We start from the raw sequence: 25,075 nt of genomic DNA on the forward strand, positions 1-25,075 counted from the left end.
GAGCCCAGAGGAGACCCAGCATAACAAAGGGAGGGGGAACCAAGGGGGGAGGCAGCCAACAGAGAAAGGAGAAGAGGGACTCAGTGAGAGCGGCTGCAGGGAGAGGGGGCTGGGGACCACGGCCGGGAGCGGGAGGCTGGACACTGCGAGACCTGTGGGAAGTTCTGAGGAGCTCTGGGAAACAGGGGTGTTCGATATTTCATCTTAATTGTGCTTCTGTGGTTTACAATTCTTCCCCTCCCCAGACCTTCAGAATGATCAGTTGCACACAAATGCCTTATGTAGATGGTTTGGGGGAAATAGCTGAGTTCTCATTAAGGGTCGCCGAGAAACAGTGAGGACTGCACAGCCACGTGAGGTGACACAGAACGAGAAAAGGTCAGTGGACACAGAAATGTGGAGGGGACAGCAGCAATAGGAGGTATTCATAGACTCAGATGTATTTAAACCCTCAAAACAAGAATTTTATTTGTATTCGGTTATGATGAGTGATTAGTATAAAGTGATCAGGGGCAGCATTAAAGAGGATCCCATGAAAGTAGGGACAGCCTAGACAGGAAGATAGAGAAAGGAAGGGACATTCTCACGGATGACTTTGGCAATGGGACGAAGCTGTGGTTTTGTTCTAGACATCTGAGACTCAGCGTGTAAACTCCGACTGAAGGAGATTCCTCCCCACTCCTGGTTCCCAAGCTCACCACCCAGCCAGCTGCAGCACAAAGCCTACCTGGACTTTGGAGAATTACCCATTCAACATTTACTGTTACTAAAGCAACACCTGTTACTTTCTGGGTACAAAGTCACTTGGCATGCGGTCCTTGGTCCCTACCCCTTGGAGCGCTCAGTCTGGTCCGGGAGGCAAACCTCACAGCACAGTGATCAGTGCTGCCACAGAAGCAGGTCCAGAGGCTGTGCGAGCAGGAATGGGACTCTGATCCAGTTGTGGGCATCGGGCAGCTTCCTGGAGGAGGGACAGCCAGGCAAGGTCATGGTGTTTTCCAGAGTAGCCAGATGTCTGGCAGGCAGAGGGAGGGGGCACAGGCGCAGCAGTGGGGCCTCCTAGGCTGTCCGTGTTGCCCCTCCACAGGGCTTGCTCATAGCACCGAGCAGCCCGTCTTGAATCCTCTGGTCTCCAACAAGTCGTGTCTTTCCAGCTGGCCTCTAAGTTCCTCGAGGCCTGGAGACTTGGTGCATGTTTGGATGTGAGGGTAGGAAGAGGCAGATTTGAGTGGTGCCAAGGAGAGCTCCCTGCCCACATGCCATCTGCCACCTTGTTTACCCTCCACCCCGGTCCCTCGCTCCTTCAGGTCTGACAGCCACCCGTGCGGAGCCACCAGTGAAAGTATAAGGCCTTCCTGGGGAGATTCTCGCTGGAAATAGGCGACCGGGGATTGGGAGCCAGAGAGTAAAGGAGGGAGAAGGGGGGACAAGGAAGGGAGCAAAGATGCATGAGGATTTTTGCAACTCTCTTGCCACTCTTTTTCTTGTATCTTCCACTTTTTTGACCTCATGACACACGTAGAGTAAAAGCTCCTGCACAGACTCACCAGAAGGCAGAAATAGTGTTTTGGAGGTAGGAGTGAAAGGTACTGTAGTGGAGAAGAGATGGAGTCAGGCGACCCAGTGCGAGTCCTACTGTGTGGCCTGAGCAGACCCAGGGCCCTCTCTGGGCCTCCTGGCTCCACCCGTCAGTGTACTGGCCAGATGGGGTGCTCTTTAGGGGCTTCTGCAGGCTCAGCCTCTGAGGGCTCAGTGTGGACAGCAAGGTGGGAAGGGAGCCTGTCTCCGGCCGGCCAGGCCTGGCTGTGTTTAACCTGCCTTGGCTGATACCGGGCCTGCAGAGTCACGCAAAATAGCCCCAGAGGAAGATGTTGACGGCCAGCAGGAGGACGGCGTTGATGTTGCAGACGCTTCTCCAGAGCGGCTCCTCCTCGATGCTGGTCAGTTTCTGCTCCAGCGCGGCCTTCTCCGCGGGACTCAGCGCTTGCTCCGTGGCCGGCGAGAGCCCGCACAGCCAGCCCCAGAGCAGCTGTCCCCAGGACCTGCGTGGGGCTGAGAGACAGAAGTCAGAGGGGAGGAAGGCAGGGGCGCGGCAGGGCGAGCTTGGAGAAAGGAGGTGATGAGAGAGCAGGGCCGGGACAGAGATGGCGAGAAACCCAAGAAAGGAATGAGGCGCACGGAAGGGGGCAGAGGCAGGGGGAACAGTCAGCTTAGCCCGGGTGCCAGCCGCAGGCTGGGCGCTGAGCTGGGGCGCCACGCTGAACCCCCAAACCGTCATCTAGCGGAAGCATCCCCGTGTTGCAGGGAGAGGGGTGTTAAGGGGCGAGGATAACGAACACAGTTCAACCCAGTTCAGAGCGCACGCCCGGCCTGAGGACCGAGCAGCTCAACGTGAGGAAGCGCACTTCACAGTGATATAAACCAAATCCTTGCACTAAGCTTTATCAGTAATGAGGGCAATATTTCAGCTCTCATCTGTCTTACGCGTCGAATAGCCATCTGGGAAGGGAGGAGGGGTGATACTTTGGGGACTCCCTTAGAGACCCCATCCCCAGTGAACCCCCAGATGGGGTCTTTGGGACCCATGACCTGGTGTCCATCCCCACTGCTCCCCCCATGTGCCCTCAGCCTACCTGCAGGCTGTTCCTGGCCGTGCCTGGGGTCCTCTGTCCCTCCGGCCCCTGTAGGACCCTCCCCAGAGGGCATGTCTGCTGCCCCTGCTGTGTTCTCCCGCGCCTCCGTCTTCAGCTCAGGGTGAGGATGGTGCCGTGTCCACCACGTCAGGCGAGTGAGCTGGAGGAGAGCAAACAGCCTCGGCTCAGGGACCTTTGGAAGGAAGTCGGGCTGTAGAAAGAGAGGACTCGGGCTTCCCTGGTGGCGCAGTGGTTGAGAGTACGCCTGCTGATGCAGGGGACACGGGTTCATGCCCCGGTCTTGGAAGATCCCACATGCCGCGGAGCGGCTGGGCCCGTGAGCCATGGCCGCTGAGCCTGCGCGTCCGGAGCCTGTGCTTCGCAACGGGAGAGGCCACAACAGTGAGAGGCCCGCGTACCGCAAAAAAAAGAAAAAAAAAAGAAAAAGAAAGAGAGGACTCCCCTTCCCGGGAGGCCGGCAGAGCAGCAAGGAGAACAAGGAAGGAGCACAGGGCTGGAGGACGAGGCCAGCCTCTGAGGCCCGACTTCCCTGTCCTTGGAAAATCTGAATTCCCTGCACCTGTTCCATACAGGGCTCGTGCCGGGGGCCGAAAACACCGCGGGTCAGGCTGGGCCCCTGACCTCCCCCGCAGCTCACGGGCAGGGAGAAGCAAGGCCGGACACAGGGAGGCAGGCGGCCCACAGCAGCAGCTCCCGAGGTCAGGCTGAGAAGCTGAGACTACGTGCAACTAGTAGGCAGTGGAGAGTCACCGCACGCGGGAAGCAGAGGGAAGAGGCTCAGTTCTGGGCTTTGGGAAGATCTCTCGGAGTGAACTGATGAGATCCAGCCTGGAGACAGTTGCAAAAGTGAAATCAGAAAAAATGAGCATTTGAGGTCACAGGGTGGGGGGCAGTGCCAAGGCTGAGGAGTGAGATCTGCAGGCCGTGGTGACTGACTGGAAGCAGCCGCCGTGGCTCTCAGGGCTGCCCTGGACCTTCAGATGGGTAGGGGGGCCCCTCATGGAGCTCGAGACTGCAGGGGGACGACTGCGCTTGGTGATGGTGGGAGCGAGAGAGAGTGAGAGAGAGAAAGCCTGGGGGTGGGGGACTGGTCATTCACACACACACAGCAGAAGCTTGAAGAGCCTGGAGGACCTCAGAGCGGAGACGTCCACGGGTCCCTACGGAACAATGATAATTAAGGGGCAGGAAGAAAATCCCATGAAGATGACAAAGGAGCAGCCAGAAGGGTAGAAAAAAATACAGTGAGCAGAAGAGAGGTCTCCAAGATGCAGGATGTGGGCAGTAGTGTCTGGTTCTCTTCAGAGTTCGCTTGAGATGAAGATGGAGAAGTGACCAGTAACAAGGTTGTTGGGAATGTTGGTGTGAGCAATGCCGGAGGGCACTGGGACCAGGCCGACTCTGCGGGTCGAGGAGTCGATGAGGGGGAAGTGGAGGCTGGCGATGGACACCACTCTTCACAAAGTTGGCTGTTGAGGGTCAGAGAGGGAGACAATGGTACCTGGAGGAGAACAGGAGCAGGGAGGGGATTTTTAACTAGGAAGGATTTCAGTGTGGGAATGAGACATCAGACAAAGGGGACGCTGAAGGATCAAGCGGTGGGGGGAGATCATTTCAGGAGTGAGCCCCTGGGGGAGTCAGTCTCTTGGCTCACCTGTGAATACGCTGCTTGTTTGTAGGAATTCGTGACACTAAGGGTATAGGTCATTTTGCAAACTCTAAAGGTAAGGAGTGTTATTATTTCCACCCAGTGTTTCAAGGACCAGCTTCTGGCATGGACTCTCTTACGGGCTGAATACTGTTCCCCCAAATTCATATGTTGAAGTCCTACCCCCCCCACTTCAGTGTGTAACTGTATTCAGAGAGAGGGTCTTTAAAGAGGTGATAAAGGTTAAATGAGGTCTGATGAGTGGCCCCTAAGGACACCACTATGACTGGTGCCCTTAGAAGAGGAGATTTGGACACAGACAGGCACAGGAGAAAGACCACGTGAAGACAGAGAGAAGATGGCCATCTATGAACCAAGGAGAGAGGCCTCAGAGGAAGCAAACCAACCAATCCCTTGACTTCTGGCCTCCAGACCTGTGAGGAAATAAATTCCTGTCATTTAAGCCACTCACCCTGTTGTACTTTGTTATGGCAGCCTGAGCAAACTAATACCCTTCTGCTCTAAAGAAAAAAGCTTTCAAAAGACTGAGCATCAGTGTCTGAGGACTGGTGAATCCATCAGCATGGGAGCGGAGAGGGCTTCAAATCGAGCTCTTACTCTGCTAGACTGTTTCTTTTCTCATAAACCTGTTTCTTCAAGGTCCAACTCAAGTGACATTGTTGGGGACCCTCCCCTCCCCCCAGGGGTGACTACCTCTCCTCTGCCCTCGGCCGCTCCCTTTGAGCTTGGACCTTCTCTACCTTCTCTTGGGAGAGTAACTGTTGGTGTTGGGGTCTTCGTCCCCCCGCCTCCCCATCCCTGCTCCCCACGGGCAGTTGCTGGCAGGGACCATTCATCTTTGTAAGCCCAGTACAGTGCCTGGCACAGAGTAGGTGCCCACTGAGTAATTTTCCAATTGAATGAATTACTTTTCACTTGGGAATTAACAGCCCAAGGAGCTCACCGTCCCCAGCCATCTGTGATCACACCTCAGTGGAGTAAAAGTCGATGGTGGAATTCTAGGCACTGTGGGTAGGGGAACACTTGGTGGGAGGGGGGCTCGTTCTGAACACTCCACTTGCCTTTTCCTCAGGGATGGGGGTTGTGCAGAGGCTGACAGTAACGATGACGATGGCCGTGAGCCCACAGAGGAGGAGTGCAAAGTAGAGGTAGTGGAAGTCTTTCAGCACGGCCGGCCTCGGGTCTGCCTCCCCACAGGCTGGGGCTGGGTACGAGAACTCCAGGATCATGCGCAGAAGCCCCACCACCAGGCCAAATAGGAGGCCCCAAAAGGCTCCCTGCGGAGAGAGGGCAGTCCAGGGGTGGGATCCAGCAGGGAAACCCTAGGAAGCTAAAAGCCACGGTTTGGTTTGTCACCGTGTTTGCTAGTCTACCTGAGTAAGTTCCCCATGAATGCCGAGGCTTTGTCTTAACCTAAAGGCAGGCAGAGCAGTTTATTGGAAAAGGCATGGGTTCCAGAGTCAGACTAGGCTCCACTGCAGAACTATGACTGAAGCAGTGACTCGACCTCACTCGCATGCAATGATAAGCAAATTAATAAGTACTAAGGGTAGCTGCTTAATATTCAACTAGAATGGAATTTGCTTTTGTAATCAGCAGGGAAAGCCAGGATCTTCCTCCCCAGGTTTCTGACAAATCAGAAATCAGAATTAGAACTCTTCCTTTTTTATTCTTAAAGAAAAGCTCTGACACCTCCTATATCTTCTCTGTAGCACTGTTGGACCCTAACCTCTACCTGTTCCCCATGTATAAGGGTCAGAAGGCTTATATTTTCAAAAATTCTGGAATGAATAGAAACCTCTAGAATTCAACCGAGTCCTGGCGTGCACTCTAGTTATCAGCAGGGGGCTCGAGCTCTGCAAACAGTAGACCCAGCAGAGGCCTGGCTTAACTACTCCACTGGGGGAGGGGTTTCTACGGTCTCCCTTTTGATGACCCTGGGCTCTCACGTGGCCCCTGTACAATCATGTCCATGATGCTCCTTACCTCCCCAAGGTACAGCCAGCAATTTGGGCCTGTCTTTTCTAGGCTATCCTGGGGAGTGACCAAGGTTACCCTCCTGGTACCTCCCAGGGTCTGTTACATTTCAGGGCAGTTTCATAAATGGCACATGTGCAGGCTCCCCTGTAAGCTCACACTTTGTTTCATCACCCTCTTTGCTGTTATTTTGCCGACACGTAGAGCCCTACCATGTTAGAGAGCTTCCCATCTGCTTGGGCTTTTACACACACTGTTCCTCATGTCTGGAAGACTCTTTCCTCTCCCATTAATCCTTCAGATCTCAGCTCAGAAGTCACTTTGTGACCCCCCTCCCCGGCGTCCCATAGGTTAGGTGCTCCTGCTCTTTGCTCTCATGGCAGCTATCATACTTTGCTATTATTGCATATCGAAACCTCTTTCCTCCCGCTGGCCCAGTGATGGCAGACCTAAGTGAACTTTGTAAACCACTGCATCCCTGGAGCCTCCATAGTGGGATTGATTAATGTTTGCTGAGTGAATGAATAAATCTAGACCTGATGCTATGGCTGGGGAGACGGAAGCCTGGAGGGGGCAGTCCAGGTTATGGACAGGCTAGCTCTCCTGACCCTCTGGTGTTCTGGGAGAGACAGGTGCACTGCTGCACTCACAGGCTCTGTGACCCTCTTGCAGAAGATGGCCAGCAGGAAGAGGGCAGTGATGGGCGGGGCCAGGTAGCTGGTGACAGACTGGATGTAGTCGAAGAGCTGCCCGCTGTTGGAGCTTTGGATGATGGGGACCCAGAGGATGCTGATGATGACGAGGAACACCACAAACACTCTGCCAGGAGAGAACAGGGCACCGTGAATAGCGCTCAGAGCGGCATGGCAGGGGGGCAGGTGAAGGTGATGTACGGGAACCAGGAAGGGAGAAAGGAGGGGAACGCATGGTCGCTGAATCAGAGAAGACAAGATCACAAACGCCAAGATTCCAGAAAGTTAGACTCTTAGAATCCCAGAGTATCAGAATTATAGAATCCAAAAAACCCAAAATTTTAAATTAGGTCCCTTTGAAGGTGTGTAGCCCATCTGCTTTCAGGAAGAAATCCGTTCCTTTCCCCTTCACCACCCACCTGAGTAAATGGCCTCTGGTTGAAAAACTTTTCTTGGGTGTGTTGGGTGCAATGATGCATATTGCCAGGAGATGGTGCCCAAACCTCACTGACTGATGAAATCAGGTGCAGTAAGACTTGGCAGGTGAGCGAAGAGATAAAAGGATTCTGCACACCTGTCCTCTTCTCTCCTTTCCCTCCCATTTTCTCTCTCTCAGGCCACACTAGAGCAGCAGCCAAACCTGCCGTTCACTCCCCTCTTATCCCCCACCTCTTTGTACAATCTGTCCTGCGCTCAGATCCTTTGATGGTCAGTCCCTGTGCATAGGGCTGGGATGCACAGATGAGTGGGCCGTAGGGATCCATGGCAGCCGTAGGCAGAAGGCATCGTGATGGAAGGAACAGTGAATGCAAAGGCAGGGAGATGGAAAAGAGCAAGTTATCTAAACTCAAGTAGAGAATGAACACGTTAGTCCAGAAACCTGAGTGATAGAGCCTTAAATTATGAAGCAAAGATTTCAGAAAGGGCCTCTTAACTTTGTGTAAGCTATAAATGCCCAACCCAGGGAGAAAAAGAAAAAATAGCCACCAAGTTATATTTTGAAAGGCATAAAATGAATACCTATGAGATAAAGTTCAAAATTTTCAGCTGAGTGTTCAAAGCCCTGCACCCTTGGGAGACAACCTTCCTATGAACACCTCCATCGATGCGGGCCCCCCACTGAATTACATGTTTCTGATTTTCTCATTAAACTGTGTGCACCCTCAGGGCAGGACCATATAAGTCGCCCCTGTGTCACCAGCACAAAGGTATGATGCAGGACGCATGCTCGGGGTGAGACTGAAGGAGTAAATAGTCTTCCAGTTATCCTGGGATGACATCCAGAGCTGGTCTGGAAGAAACTGGGGGCGAGCTGCTTGCTAACTGCTTTCCATCTATACAGTTCATCTTTCATTGATTCAATGCTTTGTCAGCTTCTCTCATTTACCCTCTTGATCAGTTCCAAGATAAAGTTGAACAGGCAGGGAAGAGATTTTTTTCTCCTTATTCTGGAGGGAGGGGAGTGGTCCAGAGCTGGGGAGGAACTCACCTGAGATCATGTAGAAAGTTGACGCTAGGAACCAGGGGCTCTGACTGCCAGGGCAGGGCCCAGACCCAGCCGCATCTCCTTGGGGGTAACCCGGGGCAGGGAGGAGAGGGCAGAGGGGTTTTGCCTACAGGGAGGGGGTGCTCCGGAAGGATGGGCCAGCGCACCTGCCCACCACCATCAGCTCCTGCTCTGTTGCCTGTCTGCGGAAGCGTTGCCACACGTCAATGGCAAACAGGGTACTGCTGCTGTTGAAGATGGAGGTGAGTGAGCTCATGAGGGCGGCCATGATCACTGCGATCATCAGGCCCCGCAGACCTGGGGAGAGATGAGGTCTCTGTGGACAGCTGGCCCGTTAAGGTCAGCTCTGCCAGCAACCATGGAGGCTGCCAGCATCCAGCAGAATCAGTGTAGGGGAGGGGAAGGGATGGGGACGGTGTTGAATGAGGTGCCCAACCAGGAATCCTGGAGACCCATAGCACTAGAGGCCGGGTTCTGGCCACACGCTACCTCTGCCGCCCACTGTGGCCTCGGCCGAGTCATCTGCCCTCCCTGAGCCTCCGTTTCCTCATCTGCACTATTAAGGGATGTGAGACTAGCTGAACTTTAAGGTTCTCTGCAGACTGGACATCTCGGTCTGGGTTTTAAACCTTGTAGACATTTGGTTAGTAGGCCCTGGTAGGGAGGAGGGTGACTATTAATTATTGAGTGGTTTTTTTCAGTGTTTTGTACCTTTTTCATTGACGCTATGATACCAGGCTAAAGCTCCAGCTTGAGAGGCAGAAGCCCTGGAATTTTTTGAAGGTTTTATTTTAATTAATTATTTATTTATTTAAATTTTTAGTACAAATGTTAAAGGTTACTTTCCATTTTCAGTTACTACAACACGTTGGCCATATTCCCCATTTTGTACAGTACATCTTTGAGCCTATCTTACACCCAGTCATTTATGCCTCTCAGTCCCCCACCCCAATGTCCTCCCCCTCCAGGAACCACTAGTTCCTTCCCTATATCTGAGTCTGCTTCTTTTTTTGTTATAGTCACTAGTTTGTTGGGTTTTTTAGAGTCCACATATAAGTGATATGATACAGTATCTGTCTTTCTCTGTCTGACTTATTTCATTTAGCATAATGTCCTCCAAGTCCATCTATGTTGCTGCAAATAGCAAAATTTCATTCTTTTTTATGGCTGAGTAATATTCCATTGTATATATATATATACACCATCTTTATTCATTCATCTGTTGATGGACACTTAGGTTACTTCCATATCTTGGCAATTATAAATAGTGCTGCTATAAACATTGGGTGCATGTATCTTTTTGAATTAGTATTTTTGAGTTTTTTTTGATATATACTCACAGGAGTGGCATTGCTGGGTCTTATGGTAGTTCTACTTTTCATTTTTTGAGAAACCTCTATACTGTTTTCCACAGGCAGAAGCCATGGGTTTGTTTCCTGGTTCTGCAAGAAACTAGCTGTGTGATCTTTGGACTAGTTCTGACCCTTTCTGGGCCTGTTTTCAACCTGTAACAAGGGATGGGGGGGCCCACTGATATCTCAAGTCTCTACGATTCTGATGAGGAAGCATCTAGAAACACGACTCCCTGGCCAGCCCCATCTCAGTCCTCTTTCCCCTCAGTCCAAATATTTAACCACCTCCTGCATGACTCAAAGTCTCCCAAATCTAGGCCAGCATCTTCCTCTGGGGCCCCTGCTTCTTCCTTTGGTTAATGATATGTTTCTGGTCTCTAAGAAGCCACCTCCAAGTTATTCTGGACCCCTCCCTCTGCCTTCCTCCTACCCCACCTCCCTCAGCCAGTCCCTCTGTGGCTGCTCTATCATAGCTGGGTCTCCACTCCCATCTCCACTATTTCTTTTATTCATTTCTTGTTTTACTGGAGGGAGGGAATAACTCAACTTCCCTCCATAAACCTCCCTTTCTTTCTATGTCCCCAGTCTCAATATCATTGTAAACTCAAGACCTGCAAGCCCTGTTTGGATCCCTCTGTCTTTCTTGTCCTTCAAATACAATCAGTCATCAAGTCCTGCCAATTCTATCTCACAAATATCATCTAACCCTTTCTGTCCATCCCTAAAGACACTGACCTGGTCCAAGCCACCACTACTGCCTTGACCACTGAAAATCCCTCGGGATCTACCTCCCTGCCTCCCCCTAAGCTGAATCCTCCATGCAGAGTGATCCTTCTAAGGAACACATCCAATCATGCATGCTGGCCTGAAACCCCCAGTGACCCTCCACTGCCCTCAGAGTACGCTGCACAGTGGGGCATGGCCACCAAGTCCTCCCCACGAAGGCGGTCTTCATTCCTGCTGCATCTGAGCCTGCAATGGCGACTTTCAGTTCAGACTTCACACTCTCTCTTCCCTGGGCCTTTGCACATGCGGGCCTTCATCCCCGGAACGATATTTCCCATGCCCCTCCGCCTTTGTCTGCCTAAGATGTGCCCCGGCACTCAGTTCCATTTCCTCCCCTCTGGGAAACTTTCCTCCACATTCCTCCAAAGTGGGTCAGGTGCCTCCTTAGGGCTCCCTCAGCCCCACCGTGTCCCCACACTGGTCCCATTGTACTGTGCCTTCTGCTTGGGTACCCTGCAGACTGCATTGAGCCCAAGAGCAGGGGCCTGCCTTTTATCTCTGCATGTCCAGAACCAGGAAACAGAGTAGTGTCCTACAGATGCTTGTGAAAAGTGTGTGTGTGTGTGTGTGTGTGTGTGTGTGTTAGGAACGGGGGTGTGGAGGTGAATGTTTTCATTTTCTCTTCCCATCCACGACCATCCTAATGCAATCCCTCTTGGGCAGTGGGGATTGGATGAGGCTGGAAAGCTGGTGTGCAGCCTGGTGTGGGGGGATGGGACTTACCCACGGGCATGAGACCCATGACCAGCTTGGGGTAGGCAATGTTGGAACATCCCACGCGGGCCCCACAGATTCTCTGGCAGACGTCAGGGTCCACGCAGCCCACATCATCTGCAGAAGAAGTAATGGTAGTCAGAGCTAAATCATCCCGTGCCTTCTCTGCTGGCCCAATACCTGCTTTCTGACCCCATAGGGAAAGTGTTCACTGGTGAGTGCCGGGAGTCAGCATCTAGAGGGTCAAAGGGCAGGTGGATGTTGGGTCCTGTGATTTCAGAGTGTCTGGTAGACTTCTCAACCACATACTACCCTGCAAAACCTGATAGACTCCTCTGGGTTTTAGGCCTTATATCATTTTTTTTTTTTTTTTTTTTTTTTGTGGTACGCGGGTCTCTCACTGCTGTGGCCTCTCTCATTGTGGAGCACAGGCTCCAGACACGCAGGCTCAGCGACCATGGCTCACGGGCCCAGCTGCTCCACGGCATGTGGGAGCTTCCCGGACCGGGGCACGAACCCGTGTCCCCTGCATCGGCAGGCGGACTCTCAACAACTGCGCCACCAGGGAAGCCCGGTCTTATATCTTAATAAAAGGCAAATATCCTTATAAGGCACCATGAATGCCTCAGTTGGTCTTTCCCTTATAGAGAGAAAGCAGGATGTTAAAATGACATTCAGATAAATATTTCTTCTACTGATATACATACTGTATGCCTGGCCCACAAAGCCTAACGAACTTACTATGTGTTCTTTTTTTATATATAAATTTATTTATTTATTTATTTTTGGCTGCGTTGGGTCTTCGTTGCTGCGCGCAGGCTTTCTTTTTAGTTGTGGGTGAGCAGGGGCTAATCTTCGTGGCGGTGCATGAATTTCTCATTGCGGTGGCTTCTCCTGTTGTGGAGCACGGGCTCTAGGCGTGCAGGCTTCAGTAGTTGTGGGACGCGGGCTCAGTAGCTGTGGCTCACGGGCTCAGTAATTGTGGCTCACAGGCTTAGTTGCTCCGTGGCATATGGGATCTTCCCAGACCAGGGCTCGAACCCATGTCCCCTGCATTGGCAGGCAGATTCTTAACCACTGCGCCACCAGGGAAGCCCTTACTTCCTGTTCTTAATAGAAAGTGTGTGGCCCTTGCTCTGGTCCAACTTTGCCCAGAGGGAGACTAGCTCTTACCTGGGTACAGGGCCCGGCTGATCATGCCAGGCATGACGATGAAGAACATTGGAAGGATCTTCAGGTAGCCCCCCAGGACGGAGCCCCCCTTGGCGTGGGACAGACTCTTGGCGGAGAGAGACCTCTGCACAATGACCTGAAAAGACAGCAGTGCAGGAACGCCAGTCGGGCCTGCTCGGGTTTCTCTCGGCTCCAGCGAGCCCCAGCATGGGGACTGTGCCCCATACCTGTTCCCGAACCAGTCCCAGCCCTCTGTGCATCCACATGCCCAGTTTGCCCGCAGGAGCCACCCCAGTTTGTGGTGGGCTGGGCCAAGCTTGGTTAGGGCATCACCTGGTCAGTGCACCAGCACCATGTGGCCAGCACCGTGAGCCCGAAAATGAGGCCTGGCCAAGGGATGTCCCCGCTCACAGGGTCCCGGAGCATGTGGAAGGCGTCGGGCTGGGGGAGGTGACAGGTGGTGTTGGGGACTGTGACATTAGGGATGGCCTGCCTGTACCTCTGCTCCAGGCCTGGGTACCAGCCCACCTCTTGAAAGCCTGCAGGGAGAGACCACTGCGAGTGAAACAGCCCTGAGGCCCCACTGGGTCTGTCACATGCCCCAACTCGCTGGATCCCAGTGCTGTGTGGGACCCCTGAGCTTGGAACTCATATGGGACTTGGGAATGAGAGATGGAGTGGCACTCAGGCTCAAGACCCCTGGTTTGGAGTAGAGGGAATCCTGCTGTTTGGGAGGCCTGGCCTGGAGGGGGGACATGGCTCTGTGCTCTGCAAAGTTCTGATCAGACCGTGATGGTGACAGCCAGAGCGAGATCAGAGAGGAGTTTACAGTGGAGGGTGGGATGTATTCAGGACTCTTCCTTACCCAGAAACATGAGGACCAGGGCTCCCCCCACCATGATCACCGTCTGCAGAGTGTCTGTGTAGATCACGGCCGTGAGGCCCCCTGGGGACCCAAGGAGAGGGCTCATCAGCACCAGCAGGGGGTTTCTCTCAGGGTGCCCGCCCTGTGCTGGGCCACACTGGGGAGACCAGAGAGCACATGGAGTCCTCAGCAGATGGACCCTGGCCACTGCCTTCTCCGCCTCTCGTGCTCCATGGGCCCGCCCAGAAGGTAGAGGCTGGTCCAGTCACAGGCCCTCAGGTCCCTCTCTTTCCGTCCCGACGGCCTTTGGCTGCTGTTTGGTAAAACATCCCAAGTCTTTTCCTTTATTGTGCTGTTAGCTCCACCAGGAGGCCCGCCTCCCTCCCCACCCCAATGCCCATTTAAACTCCCCCATCTTTCCAGGCCACCTCAGCCAGGAGTAAGTCTGCCGGAGCCTGTGTCCCGGGAGCCCAGGCCTGTGTGAGGGGCTCTGGAGGAGACGGGAGAAGGCATGCTTTTGGCTCTTGTCTGGAGCAGCCCGTGGTGACTCTAGCCCGGGTGACAGTCCCCCGACCTCCACCCTATTCCCTGCTGTCGGTCTTCCTCTGCATCTCCGTCCCTGGCTCTCTTGGGCTGGCTCTGTTTCCTCCTGTTCCTGCCCTTCCTGTCTCCCCTTTTCTCGGTTGCACTGAGTCTTTCCGCCTTTTCCTCTGATTCTGCATCTCTGTCTGCCTCTCTCTTTGTTCCCTCTAGTTTCTCTTTCTCACTCTCCCGGTCAGTTTTCACTCTGTTCCTCCCTGGACCTCTGTGTCCCTGCCATCCGGGGCTTCCCTCTCCACCTGTCCCTGTCTCTGTTCCCGGCACCTGCACCCGACGTGACCTCCCCTCGACCCTACCTGTGATGGTATAGATGGCCGTCACCACCAGCAGGATCACAGTGGAGAGGTAAAGGTTCCAGCCCAAGGCCATCTGGATGAAGAGGGCTCCAGAGAAGATGTCAGTCTGCAGAGACAGCGACCCAGGAGTCCAGGTCACCCAAGGCCCTCTGTGTGGTCACCGGGGTATGTCACCTTCCTGCTCAGCAATACCAAGTGCTGTCGGCCCACGTGGTGCGATGAAGATGAGCCTTACGTGCCATGCTCAGGAGGATGGGCTTGGCCTACAAACACTGAGGCGCCGTGGAGACTGTAAAGCAGAGGATCACCGCGGACAGCTCTGAGCCTGAGAACCGTGTGATCTGGCAGGGATGAAGTGGCACACCAAGGAAGTGAGACAGGAGCTGGGGTCGGGGGGTGGGGGGAAGAGGCCACTGGGGGAGAGGGTGGGAACCTAGGGGGTTCCTGACTTGTCCCTGAAGGAGCACCAGCCCACTCAACTGCCAGATGGGCCCGTGGCTGACCTGACGGGCAGGTGCCCCAGTGCAGATGACACAGGTCCTGGATACCCACATGTTTGGGTTTATTGGAGGACTTGGGGTCGCAGCCTTTGCCTGAGCTGATTTAGGGTTATTTACAAGCATTGATGGAACAAGAGGCTGTAATTTTTCCAGCCCTGGACCTGGCAAACCTGAATGATTCAGTTCCCTTCAGGACATGCTTGCTGGTCCCTTTACATGAGTGTTTTGTGACCTATGACAAGGGCTACTACATGAAAAAGCCTCAGGAGACCTCAACTTGGCCACAGAACCCAAACGTTAGTTCCAGCCCCAGAGCTAGTGTTCTGTGTGGACCTGGGCAAATCGTTTGACCTGGGTTTGTCTTCTGAGTTTAGGTCAACAGAGGAAGAAGAGGCCCTTTCTAATGGTAACATTCTAGGCAATTAATGCTCGGTGCTGAATGAAGAATCAATCAATGGGAAGATAAATGAGTAAATGAATTCTAGATTGTGACTTCTTTGGACAGAGGGACTCTCAATCACTCAACAAACATTTATCATTCATCTCTAATTACCCTACTGCCGAGGGGGAGCATGTGAGGAAGGGGTGTGGATTTTTTTTTTTTTTTCAGTACGCGGGCCTCTCACTGTTGTGGCCTCTCCCGTTGCGGAGCACAGGCTCCGGACGCGCAGGCTCAGCGGCCATGGCTCACGGGCCCAGCCGCTCCGCGGCATGTGGGATCTTCCCAGACTGGGGCGCGAACCCGTGTCCCCTGCATCGGCAGGTGGACTCTCAACCACTGCGCCACCAGGGAAGCCCAGGGGTGTGGATTTATCCTCCCTTTCTATTATCCTTCCTCTTCTAACCATCCATGCATTCATCCATCCATCCATCCAGCAACAAGCCGTGCCCTCTCCTAAGCATTTTCAGAGAGACATGATGGCCACACAGGAGCAGGTACTCACTGAAATCTTGGTGAAGATGTAGAGGATGAGAGAAAGGACAGACATATACACCTGGATCCTCTGGCCCCCGAATCGCTTCTTCAGGTACTGCGGCATTGTGACCACACCGGCTGCGATGTACACGGGGACGAAGATCCAGCCGAGGGCCAGAAGCAGCCAGGTTGCCTGGGAGAGTGGGGAGAAAAAGGGATCCATGTTCTAGATGCAGATGGAGGGGTGGTCTGTGCAGAGGAGAGCCCTGGGCAGCGAGGTAAGGGACCAGAGGCCTGACATCAGTCCTGTGTGACCTCTGATGAGGTCCTCCAGGCTTTGGTTTCCTCATCTGTAAAATGGGTTCTCAATTCAACATGCAGCTTCCCCAAGTGCCTCTGAGGTTCCTCTTAGCACTAAGGCCGGGGATGGGGTGGGGTGGGGTGGGTTAAGACCCCCGTTATCCATGAGAATCCTCCAGGCCAACTTCCTTACATTCCACTCAAAGCCACCCACAGCAAGGCCTCCAGCAGCCCCTGTCCCAGCCAGGCCGATGAACAAACCGCTGCCCACATTGCTGGACATCAGAGATGCTCCGATCTGCAAGGCACAAGTGGGGTCAAGGGTCAGAGGTCAGTTTTCATTTGAATCGATCTGTAGTCAGGACTATGGGCTTCAGGATCTGGGAAAGAGGCAGAGAGAGAGCAAAACCTGAACTCAGGAAACGTGAGATCAGAGGGAGGAGATGCAGTGGGGGAGCAATGAGAAGAGGAATGGAACTGATATTTATTAGGCACTTACTGTATGCCAGAGAATGTGCTAGGCATTTTATAGGCACTAATACACTTAACCTCCACAAATATTTAGAGGGATGGGTATTTTAATATTTCCAGTTTACAGAGGAAGGAGCTAATGTTAGGAGAAATGAAGTCACTGCCTCCAGGCCACCCAGTGAGGGAGAGGCAAAGTGGGAAAGAAGAGAAGCCACGGGAAGCAGGGTCCATGTAGGGAGGATAAAGCTCTGCTCTGGGGCCATGGATCTAAGGGCCTCCAGAGAGAGGGAAGCTGAAGGGAGAAGGGGAGTCCCCCGCGAGAGGGATCGGGGAGGCCCTCTGCCACCCGGTTCCGGCAGGTCCCAGGGCAGGGCCAGGCAGCGGGAGGAGCCGCGGGGTTGAGCACAGCCCAGGCCAGCCCCCCAGTTAATTCTTCTCCAGGAGGCAGCCAACTCCCCGAGGCAATAGGAGGCAACACCAGTTAGATAGATGATGTCCACAGTCACAGCAGTCAATACTTGAACGGCACGGCCAAGTGCCTGCTTCTGTTCTAAATATATTAACTCACCAACTCCTCATGCCAACCCCATGAGGAAAGTTCTGCTATTATCCCCATTCTACTCAGGGAAACTGAGGCACAGGCAAAAAACTTGCTCAAGTTCCAGAACTGATAAGTGACCGTCGAAATGAGGATTTCGACTCCTGTAATCACTGCTTGATGGGTGCTAGGCCTTAGTAAGCATCCATTAGCGTTATCTGTTATTGTCAGATGGCATCCTGCATTGGGAGGGGTGAGGAATGGGAGCTGGAGGGGAAGAACCTGTCTTGTACCCCGTGTCACCTTAATGAAATTGTGGGGCTGGGCAGTAGAAAGTGAGAAGAAGGGGGCTTCCCTGGTGGCGCAGTGGTTGAGAGTCCGCCTGCCGATGCAGGGGACACGGGTTCGTGCCCCGGTCCGGGAAGATCCCACGTGCCGCGGAGCGGCTGGGCCCGTGAGCCATGGCCGCTGAGCCTGCGCGTCCGGAGCCTGTGCTCCGCAACGGGAGAGGCCGCAGCAGTGAGAGGCCCGCGTACCGGAAAAAAAAAAAAAGAAATTGAGAAGAAAGGAAAGCACTGAGACATTCAGAGAAGAGGCAGCACAGTGCAGAGGCACAGAGATAACAATCGGCCTGACGTTGCTGAGGACTCTGAGCCCCCCGCGCACACAACACGTACACACACACACTCTCTCCCTCTCGTAGGTGGTCCTGGATATGCTGCAGTCTGGGCTGGATCACTCAGTCACAGCAGAGAGCACTGGGCCTCCTACTGTGGAAGAAGAGGCTCCCCAGGCTGCTCTCGAGGACCCTGCCCAGGGCTCCCAGTGCATCACTCAAGGAGCCATCAACAAGGTCGGCAGGGGACCCCACGGGCCCCTCTGAGACGGGGATGCTGCTGCGCCTTCTGCTGTCAGCCCCCAACCACACTCCCCTCAGGCCACAGGGAGGGGGATGAGGCACCTCTCAGGACTGGCTGAGTAGGGAAGCGCGCAAAGCTATTGGACGATCTTCACAGACACCAGACGCACACGTCCCAGCGGGGCAGCGGGACTGAGATTCCCGCTCCGTCACCATCTCTGGGGCACCCCCTCCTGCTCGGAGGCCTCGGGTTTCCTCACAGCCCACAGCTCTGCTCTCCGCAGGACTGACCGTCCAGGCCGGCCCCCTACTGGTTCTCCTGGATGGACCAGAGGAGACCTGACCTGTCCCAATTCTGTGCCTCCCACTGACTCGTTTCCAGGGCTGTGATGTGGGGGTGGGGTGGGGGGACCAGATGATCAGAAAGGCTTCCGAGGGGTTTTCATTCTTCTGATGAGGGGGGTCTGACGGCACCAGAGACCCTGTCCCCATCCCTGTGAGCTGCCAGGCCCACAGCCCCCTGCATCCCTGGGGATTCTGTCATGCTCCTTTTTTTTTTTTTTTTTTTTTTTTTTTTGCGGTACGCGGGCCTCTCACTGCTGTGGCCTCTCCCGTTGCGGAGCACAGGCTCCAGACGTGCAGGCCCGGCGGCCATGGCTCACGGGCCCAGCCGCTCCACGGCACATGGGATCCTCCCAGACCGGGGCACGAACCCGCGTCCCCTGCATCAGCAGGCAGACTCCCAACCACTGCACTACCAGGGAGGCCCTGTCATGCTCCTTTTGTCCTCACCTCTCCCTGTTCCAGACACCTGAACCTTCCAGAGAACCTGCAGGCTTCCTGGGTTCCTCTGCTCTTCGGTGAGTCTGTCGCCAGCGGTGGGCAGGGAGGGTGGCGAGAACAAAGACAGGGACGTGCAGAGGGCCGGTGGTGTGTGGGTGCGTGTGCGTGTGTGCACTCACACGCCATGTGTGAGGTGTGCGTGCCTGGGCTTGTGCCCAGCTTCAGTGGCCCCTGGGGCTGAGGACTCCGCCGTTAGTTTGGAAGCAGGCCTCACCTCCCTCCGTCCTATTTCAGGAAGAGGAAGTTAGCTTTGAGGACCAAAAGGAACAAGTGGGGAGGCCTGATGGGAGGGACTGGGGTTCAAAAGATCAGTTCCTGGGGTGGGTGGGATTTTACCTCTAGGATTTCCCTCATTTAACTGCTCTTCAGTATTTATGTGTCACTTTCCCAAGAAAATCTTTGCTAATCCCACTTCCGCTGTCTGGAGGTTAGAGGCCTCCCCCAGACATACACAGGCCCCATGCTGCCCTCCAGCTCGGGGCAGCCATCAGGTTGTTTATGAGTCTGTCCGCCCCATTCAGCCCTGAGGTCCTCTGGGACGGGAACACTCTGAGTGGCTCTGAGGTCCAGTGTCCGGCCTGGGACCCACACTTAGGAGGCGCCCAGGGCACGCAGGTCCCAGCTATGGGTTTGCAAGTTCTCTCAGGTTGCCTGGTGCCTCTGAACCAGAGAGAAGGAGCCCAGAGCCAGGAACCCCCCTGGGAGCTGTAGCCTTGGTCCAGGCAGGAGTAGGTGAGGCAGGAGATGGGAGATAGGGGGAGGGGCGGGAGGAGGGTCGACTCACTGGCCACCAGCTCATGGACCTTCCCGCCAGGAAGTAGCCACCAATGGTCCCTCGGCTGGCACGGATGGACGACTGGAAAGGAAATGACAAGAGTGAGGATTTCCCGAGCCTCCCCCAGGCTCTGCCCTCTGCCCCAGATTCCCTGCCCCTCGAGGTAGGCACCGTGGGGACACTGGGGGTGAGAACTGAGGCTGAAGCATTCGCCATCTTTAAGCTACGTGGCTTTGGGGGTGTCAGCTCCCCTCTCTGGGCCTCCCTGCTCATCACCCAGGGCTGGTGTGAAGAACAAAGGAGCTAATGGCGTGTGTGTGTGTCTGTGTGTGTGTGTGTGTGTGTGTGTGTGTGAGTGAAACGCCCTCATGAACGTACAGCGCTGTTCATGTGCACAGATTATTGCCATTGTGCACTCTTGTGTCCTATCCTGCTCCCCCGTCCCCCTCCAAACGTTGCTTCAGGAAATGAGTTGGGGTCTCATCCTCAGGCTACCGTGGCAGGGAGACTGCCTTGTCCCCTTCGCCCAGCCAGACTCTCACTTGGGGGGCTGGGAGGATGCAAAGCACTCAGGCCCCAGACAGAGGCAGGACCCTTCTGGGGGGCATCTCCTGCTCCGGCCTGATGTCAGACCACACTGCTGAGGTCCACCCATGACCCTGGAGCAAACCCTCTCCTGCAGTGGGAGGTGGTCAGTAGTGGCCTGTTTGAGGAATTACTCCGAAGACTGAAAGGGGGTGGGGAATGAAAGAACTTTCTCTCGGATGCAGGGGGTGAGTACAGGGCAGCGGGTTGGGGAAGATAAATTTAAAGCCCTTATTGGATGCTGAAGCCAGGCATCTGATTGGGTCTGCGGACAAGAGAAATACCTGAAGGAGTGGAAGGGTGAGGGAAATTGAAAGAAGCTTCTCTTCCCCCAAGAGAAAGTGACAGATTAGTCACTAGGGCATGACTGGTGTGCAGGGCTTGCTGCCTTGGACTTTGCTGTGCCACCTCTGGTCCTTGGGGAGGACAGATGAACAGAAATAATTTACGTTACAGGTGAGGAAATGGAGGCCCCCTAATGGGAAGCAACTTGTCCAAAGTAACAGGGGAGTTTCTGCTTTTCACGGCTGTCCACCTCCCGGGAGCCAGCAAGCCTCTGTTTGCCCATCTCTTCCTCACACACCCTGGGAAGCACGGACAGTTCATCCCACTTTACAGATGAGGAGACTGAGGCCCAGAGATGGTTCTTGACCTTGCCACAGCCTCATAAGTGACCACCTGGGGCTCAAATCACTCTCTGCCTCACAGTGGAGTCTAAAGGTGCTGGCATTTCCCTCGAATGCTGCAGAGATAACAGCGGTCATTTATTGCTGCAGGCTGTGTGCTGGGCGCTGTGCCAGATCCTTAAATGTGTCACGCTCCTAAATGGTCATGGCCACTTTACCTCATAGACCTTTATACTCTCATTGACCAGATAAGAAAACTAAGGCTCCGTATGTTCCCAGGGCCATGTGGCCCCACCTGTTGGAGTTGACATCTGAACTCAGAGCTCCCCAACCTCCAAGCCTGGCGCCCGTCCAGGGCATTGAGGCTCTGGTGAGCAGTGGAGAACAGAAGCATGTTGGGATCCACCTGGCTCCCCTCCCGTGAGACACGCACCCCAGCTCCTTTAGAAAGCACGGCTCCTTGCCAAGGCACCATCTGGTGGAAGGTGTGGTGGGTCCAGGAGTCAAGCATTCGCATAGCTGGGGATGCTGGCATGTGGAAGAGAGCAGGAATGGGACGCGGGGAGGCCAGGGATGCATGGGGCCAAAGGAGCAGATGCACAGGGATAGGGAGTCGGGCGGGAGATGGGGGCTCGCTGTGTGAGCTCTGGCAGGTCACACCCCTCTCTGGGCCTCAGTTGCCCATCTCTAAAAGGAGGGGTTGGAGAGGATGATCCCTTAAGGTCCTTCCACATCAGCCCCTGTGCTTCCGGGACATGCCTTCCTTCTGCCCACCCCTGCCCCCAGCTCCATGACCAGCCATCGATGAGGGCCTGCCTTTGCCTCCCCTACCCACTCCCAACCTCCAGGCTACTCACCCAGATCCCCACACCAATGACGAAGACAAAGTAGACAACCAGGACCGCGATGTCGTAGGCATGCAGGCTGCCTCCAGGACCCGGTGCTGAGCGTGGAACTGTCGCAGTGCTGACCCCGTTTCCCGAAGCTCCAGGCCCCATTGCTGCCAGCTCCACGCTCATCTACTAGTCAGTCACCAACAGGCTGGACTTTGAGGCGCTCCTGGTTTCATTCCTTTCCTTTAATGATTAAACAGCCCCAAGCGCCACCGGCCAACGAGAAAGCTCTGAGCCCCATTGGCACATATAGTCCTGGCCTGCCTTTTCCCCTTACTGCCAGCTCCATCTTCTGCAGGCCTCTCTCCCTTTCTCTGACCCCACTACACACACACTTGCACACTCACACACACATGCACGTGTACACATGTGCACGCATGCACACTCCCACCCCGGAGAAGAACAGGAACAGGAGGGAGAGCAGAAAGAAAGGAGCAGAGTCTTGGCAGCCTGGACCGGGGGGACTTCAGAGTCAAGGTGCTCGAGCTCCTGCTTGTGTGGAGGAGCAACTGAGGCCCAGGGAGGAAAGGGATGCAGGGAAGTAAAGGCAGAGCTGGGCCTGGAGTCGGGGTTTCTTTTTTTTTTTTTTTTTTTGCGGTACGCGGGCCTCTCACTGTTGTGGCCTCTCCCGTTGCGGAGCACAGGCTCCGGACGCGCAGGCTCAGTGGCCATGGCTCACGGGCCCAGCCGCTCCGCGGCATGTGGGATCTTCCCGGACCGGGGCACGAACCTGTGTCCCCAGCATCAGCAGGTGGACTCTCAACCACTGCGCCCCCAGGGAAGCCCAGGACATTTTCTGTCTCAGTTTTGTCTGAGGTCGAATGGGTGAGGACAATATAACAGGTGCCTAGTACCCTTACTCCAATTCTAAAAGTGAGTTAGGACACTCAGGGAGCCATGCCACAGAGGCCGTGGCAATGGCTAAGCCCAGGGCCCCTGCTGCCCCAGCTGACCCTGTAGGTATTGAACACTCGCCCTGAAATCTCACTTGCCTGGCTGCTCTCAGCCAGTGACTGAGCCCAGCTGATACCGTACATGCTCTTTCCTGCAGGACATGTGGTTTACATAATGGGCATTTTTGGCTGGAGGACACTCCTTGGACCAGCCGAAACTTTCTTAGAACTGCACTAGAGCCCCGTGGCAATTGCTTTGCAAAAAGTTGTTGGAGTGACCCAGCGACCCCTCTTCTTCCCCATCTACAGGGTGAGGAGGCGGCTCCTTTCAGCCTCTAGTGAAGCCAAGAGAGAAGAGTGTCAGAGGGTCTATGGCAGAATTTTATGTGTGTCCAAGGGCCTGGTGACTCAAGGAAAACAATGGTCTAGGCTGGGGACATCTCAAAAGGGGGAGTGACACCAGCAGAGGGTTAGGCCAAGGTCTGGAGCATGGAAGCTGGACAGCGCCCGTCGGGAGGCTGCACAGAGGGTTCCTGCTCCGGCACACGAGACTAGGGTGTTTAAGGCCCTGGCTGCACTGCCCTTGCCCGTCCTGCTGCTGCTGGGGGGCCACTGACCAAGAGATCATTTCTTGCCTCCCCTCCTCTCCTCTAGCTGCTCTTTGCTGCCTTTCCTGGTGCCCAGGCTGGGGGCCATGTGCTCTCCTTCACAGCACTGACCACACTGGGCTCTTCCTGGCTGTGTCCGCAGCTAGGGCGGCAGTGGCTCTGATGGGTCCCTGTGAGCTAAGACCCCGAGCAGCCTGGGGGCTTCCCGAGGATTCAGGGAAAGGACCGCGGGAGGGTGGTGAGTGCCTGACATTGGCTGTCTTCTCTGCAGACGTCACTTTTATGAGGAACCGGAGCTCAATCCAAGAGCAAACAGCAGAGCCCGAGTGACAGAAGGCAGCAGTGGCACAGAGGAAACAGGTGTGGCCCGGGAGCCGGAGAGCTTTGCTTCTGCCACCAGCACAGTGGTGACCCCTAATGCATGGATGCACGTGGCACACATCACTGCAAGCGCCTTTCCTCACCTGTGAAACGAGATGTCTGGAATCGCTTGTAATGACCTTGGAGCGCTAAAGTGCTACAAAGCAAATTATTGACCTGGTCTCCTCTAGCCTTTCGGTTCTAAGAGTCCTGGGGGAAGTGGGATCCAGCTGGAGCTGTGATTGAAAAATGGGAGAAGAGTGAGGGCTCGAGTCCATAGCTTTAGGCCAGGCACCCCTGGACCTGGCCCGGCCCTGGTACTCATGAGTTGTGCTCTCAGCCTCCGTGCCCTTGTATGTGGAGAGGGGATAACGAAGTTCACCTCGCAGGGGCATCCTGAGGTATAAAGCCTGAGGAGTGTGTGCAAGGCACAGAGCCCTCGGCTGGCGCAGGGCTGCTCTATCACGAGCGCTGTCACTGGCACTGTGCTCTGTGTGGCGAGATGGCTCTGTGGGACTCTGCCCTGGTGTTCACCTAGAGCGCTCAGGCCCCTGGAGATGTCCTTGGTCCTGACAAATTCCAGAGCCCCAAGAGGCCCCAAGTGGGGTCGGGGGACGGCTTCCTGCCTGAGCCACTGCCACCCACCTTGCCACGTCCTCCTCAGAAAGCAGAGCCTGAAGCCACCCAAGCAAGGCTCTGGAGCGCTCGCCAGCGAGCATCCGGATCTCACTGGGGAGAGACTAAACAGGTGGCGAGTTCTCTGCCACCTCACGCGAGAAACAGGCCAAGGAGATTCAGAGGATCCTGGGATTAGCAACTGGAGGCAGAGCCTGGGACCAGGGCTCATGTTCCTTCCACCGGCCCGTCCCCACCCCCGCCATGTCCTTTTCCGGATCCTGGGTTACTTGGTACCCATGGTTGCCTGACCCCCTCCATTATAACTCTTACCAACTGTGCTATAATTGCTTGTCTGTTCCCCCTGCTAGTGGGGGACTCCTGGAAAGCAGAGGCTTTATCGGGTTCACTTCTGTCTGGGCCTGGCACACCGTAGATTCTCATTACATTTTCATCAAATAAATGAATGAATGCATATTACATCAGTTTCTTCCTTTCCCATGCAAGCTCTTCATAAACTCAAAAACTCAAAATCATGCCAGTTGTCACTAGCCACACCACCTATATCAGCTAGGCTTAAATTTGGCTGTGATATACATGCAACTTAAAAGTTGCTTAAATAAGAAAGTTTTTTTCACGTTCATGTCTAGAGATACAAAAAACAGGACCGGTAAGGCGGTTCATAATTTTTTAAGAGACCTCAACTCCTTTTTTCTTTCTGTTCTAGCATCTTCCATCTCATTCTTTAAAATGGAATTCCAGCCATTGCCTCTGTATTGCAACCATTGCCTCTATATTCCAGTGTACATTTCCTGGAAATGGCACACAACACTTCTGCTAATATCCTGTTGCCCAGAACTTAGTCATGTGATCACACTTAGCTACAGGGAAAGACAGGCAATGCTATCATTATTTGGGGTGGCCTATGCCCTGTCAAGATTCTGTCTTTTTTTACTCATTAACAGAGAAGAACAGATGCTGGGGTGGGGCATTAGGAGTCCCAGCCAT

General features: G+C 54.4%; 1 protein-coding gene and 1 pseudogene across 2 annotated transcripts in view; one reads left to right on the forward strand and one right to left on the reverse strand.

The window, feature by feature from the left end:
• Positions 1–1,718: 1,718 nt before the first annotated feature.
• SLC5A9 (solute carrier family 5 member 9) lies at positions 1,719–21,717 on the reverse strand (the record flags this gene model as incomplete). The annotated part of the gene is made up of 14 exons (XM_081224233.1): positions 1,719–2,052; positions 2,634–2,793; positions 5,385–5,600; positions 6,951–7,119; positions 8,646–8,796; positions 11,361–11,468; positions 12,525–12,660; positions 12,858–13,063; positions 13,390–13,470; positions 14,286–14,391; positions 15,730–15,894; positions 16,195–16,299; positions 19,497–19,568; positions 21,556–21,717. 14 exons carry the CDS (start codon positions 21,715–21,717, stop codon positions 1,844–1,846), a joined length of 2,046 nt encoding a protein of 681 aa, XP_081080359.1. The 3' UTR covers positions 1,719–1,843.
• Positions 21,718–22,488: 771 nt separating this feature from the next.
• The window catches only part of LOC308605077 (putative selection and upkeep of intraepithelial T-cells protein 1 homolog), a 28,101-nt pseudogene continuing 25,514 nt past the window's right edge, over positions 22,489–25,075 (forward strand). The window contains exons 1-2 of the transcript in view: positions 22,489–22,547; positions 23,364–23,452. The product of the transcript in view is annotated as a putative selection and upkeep of intraepithelial T-cells protein 1 homolog (transcript). The remainder of the gene's footprint in view (positions 22,548–23,363; positions 23,453–25,075) is intronic.

Source organism: Mesoplodon bidens (assembly GCF_964165515.1).
Source record: "Mesoplodon bidens genome assembly, chromosome: 2".
NCBI lineage: Eukaryota > Metazoa > Chordata > Mammalia > Artiodactyla > Ziphiidae > Mesoplodon > Mesoplodon bidens.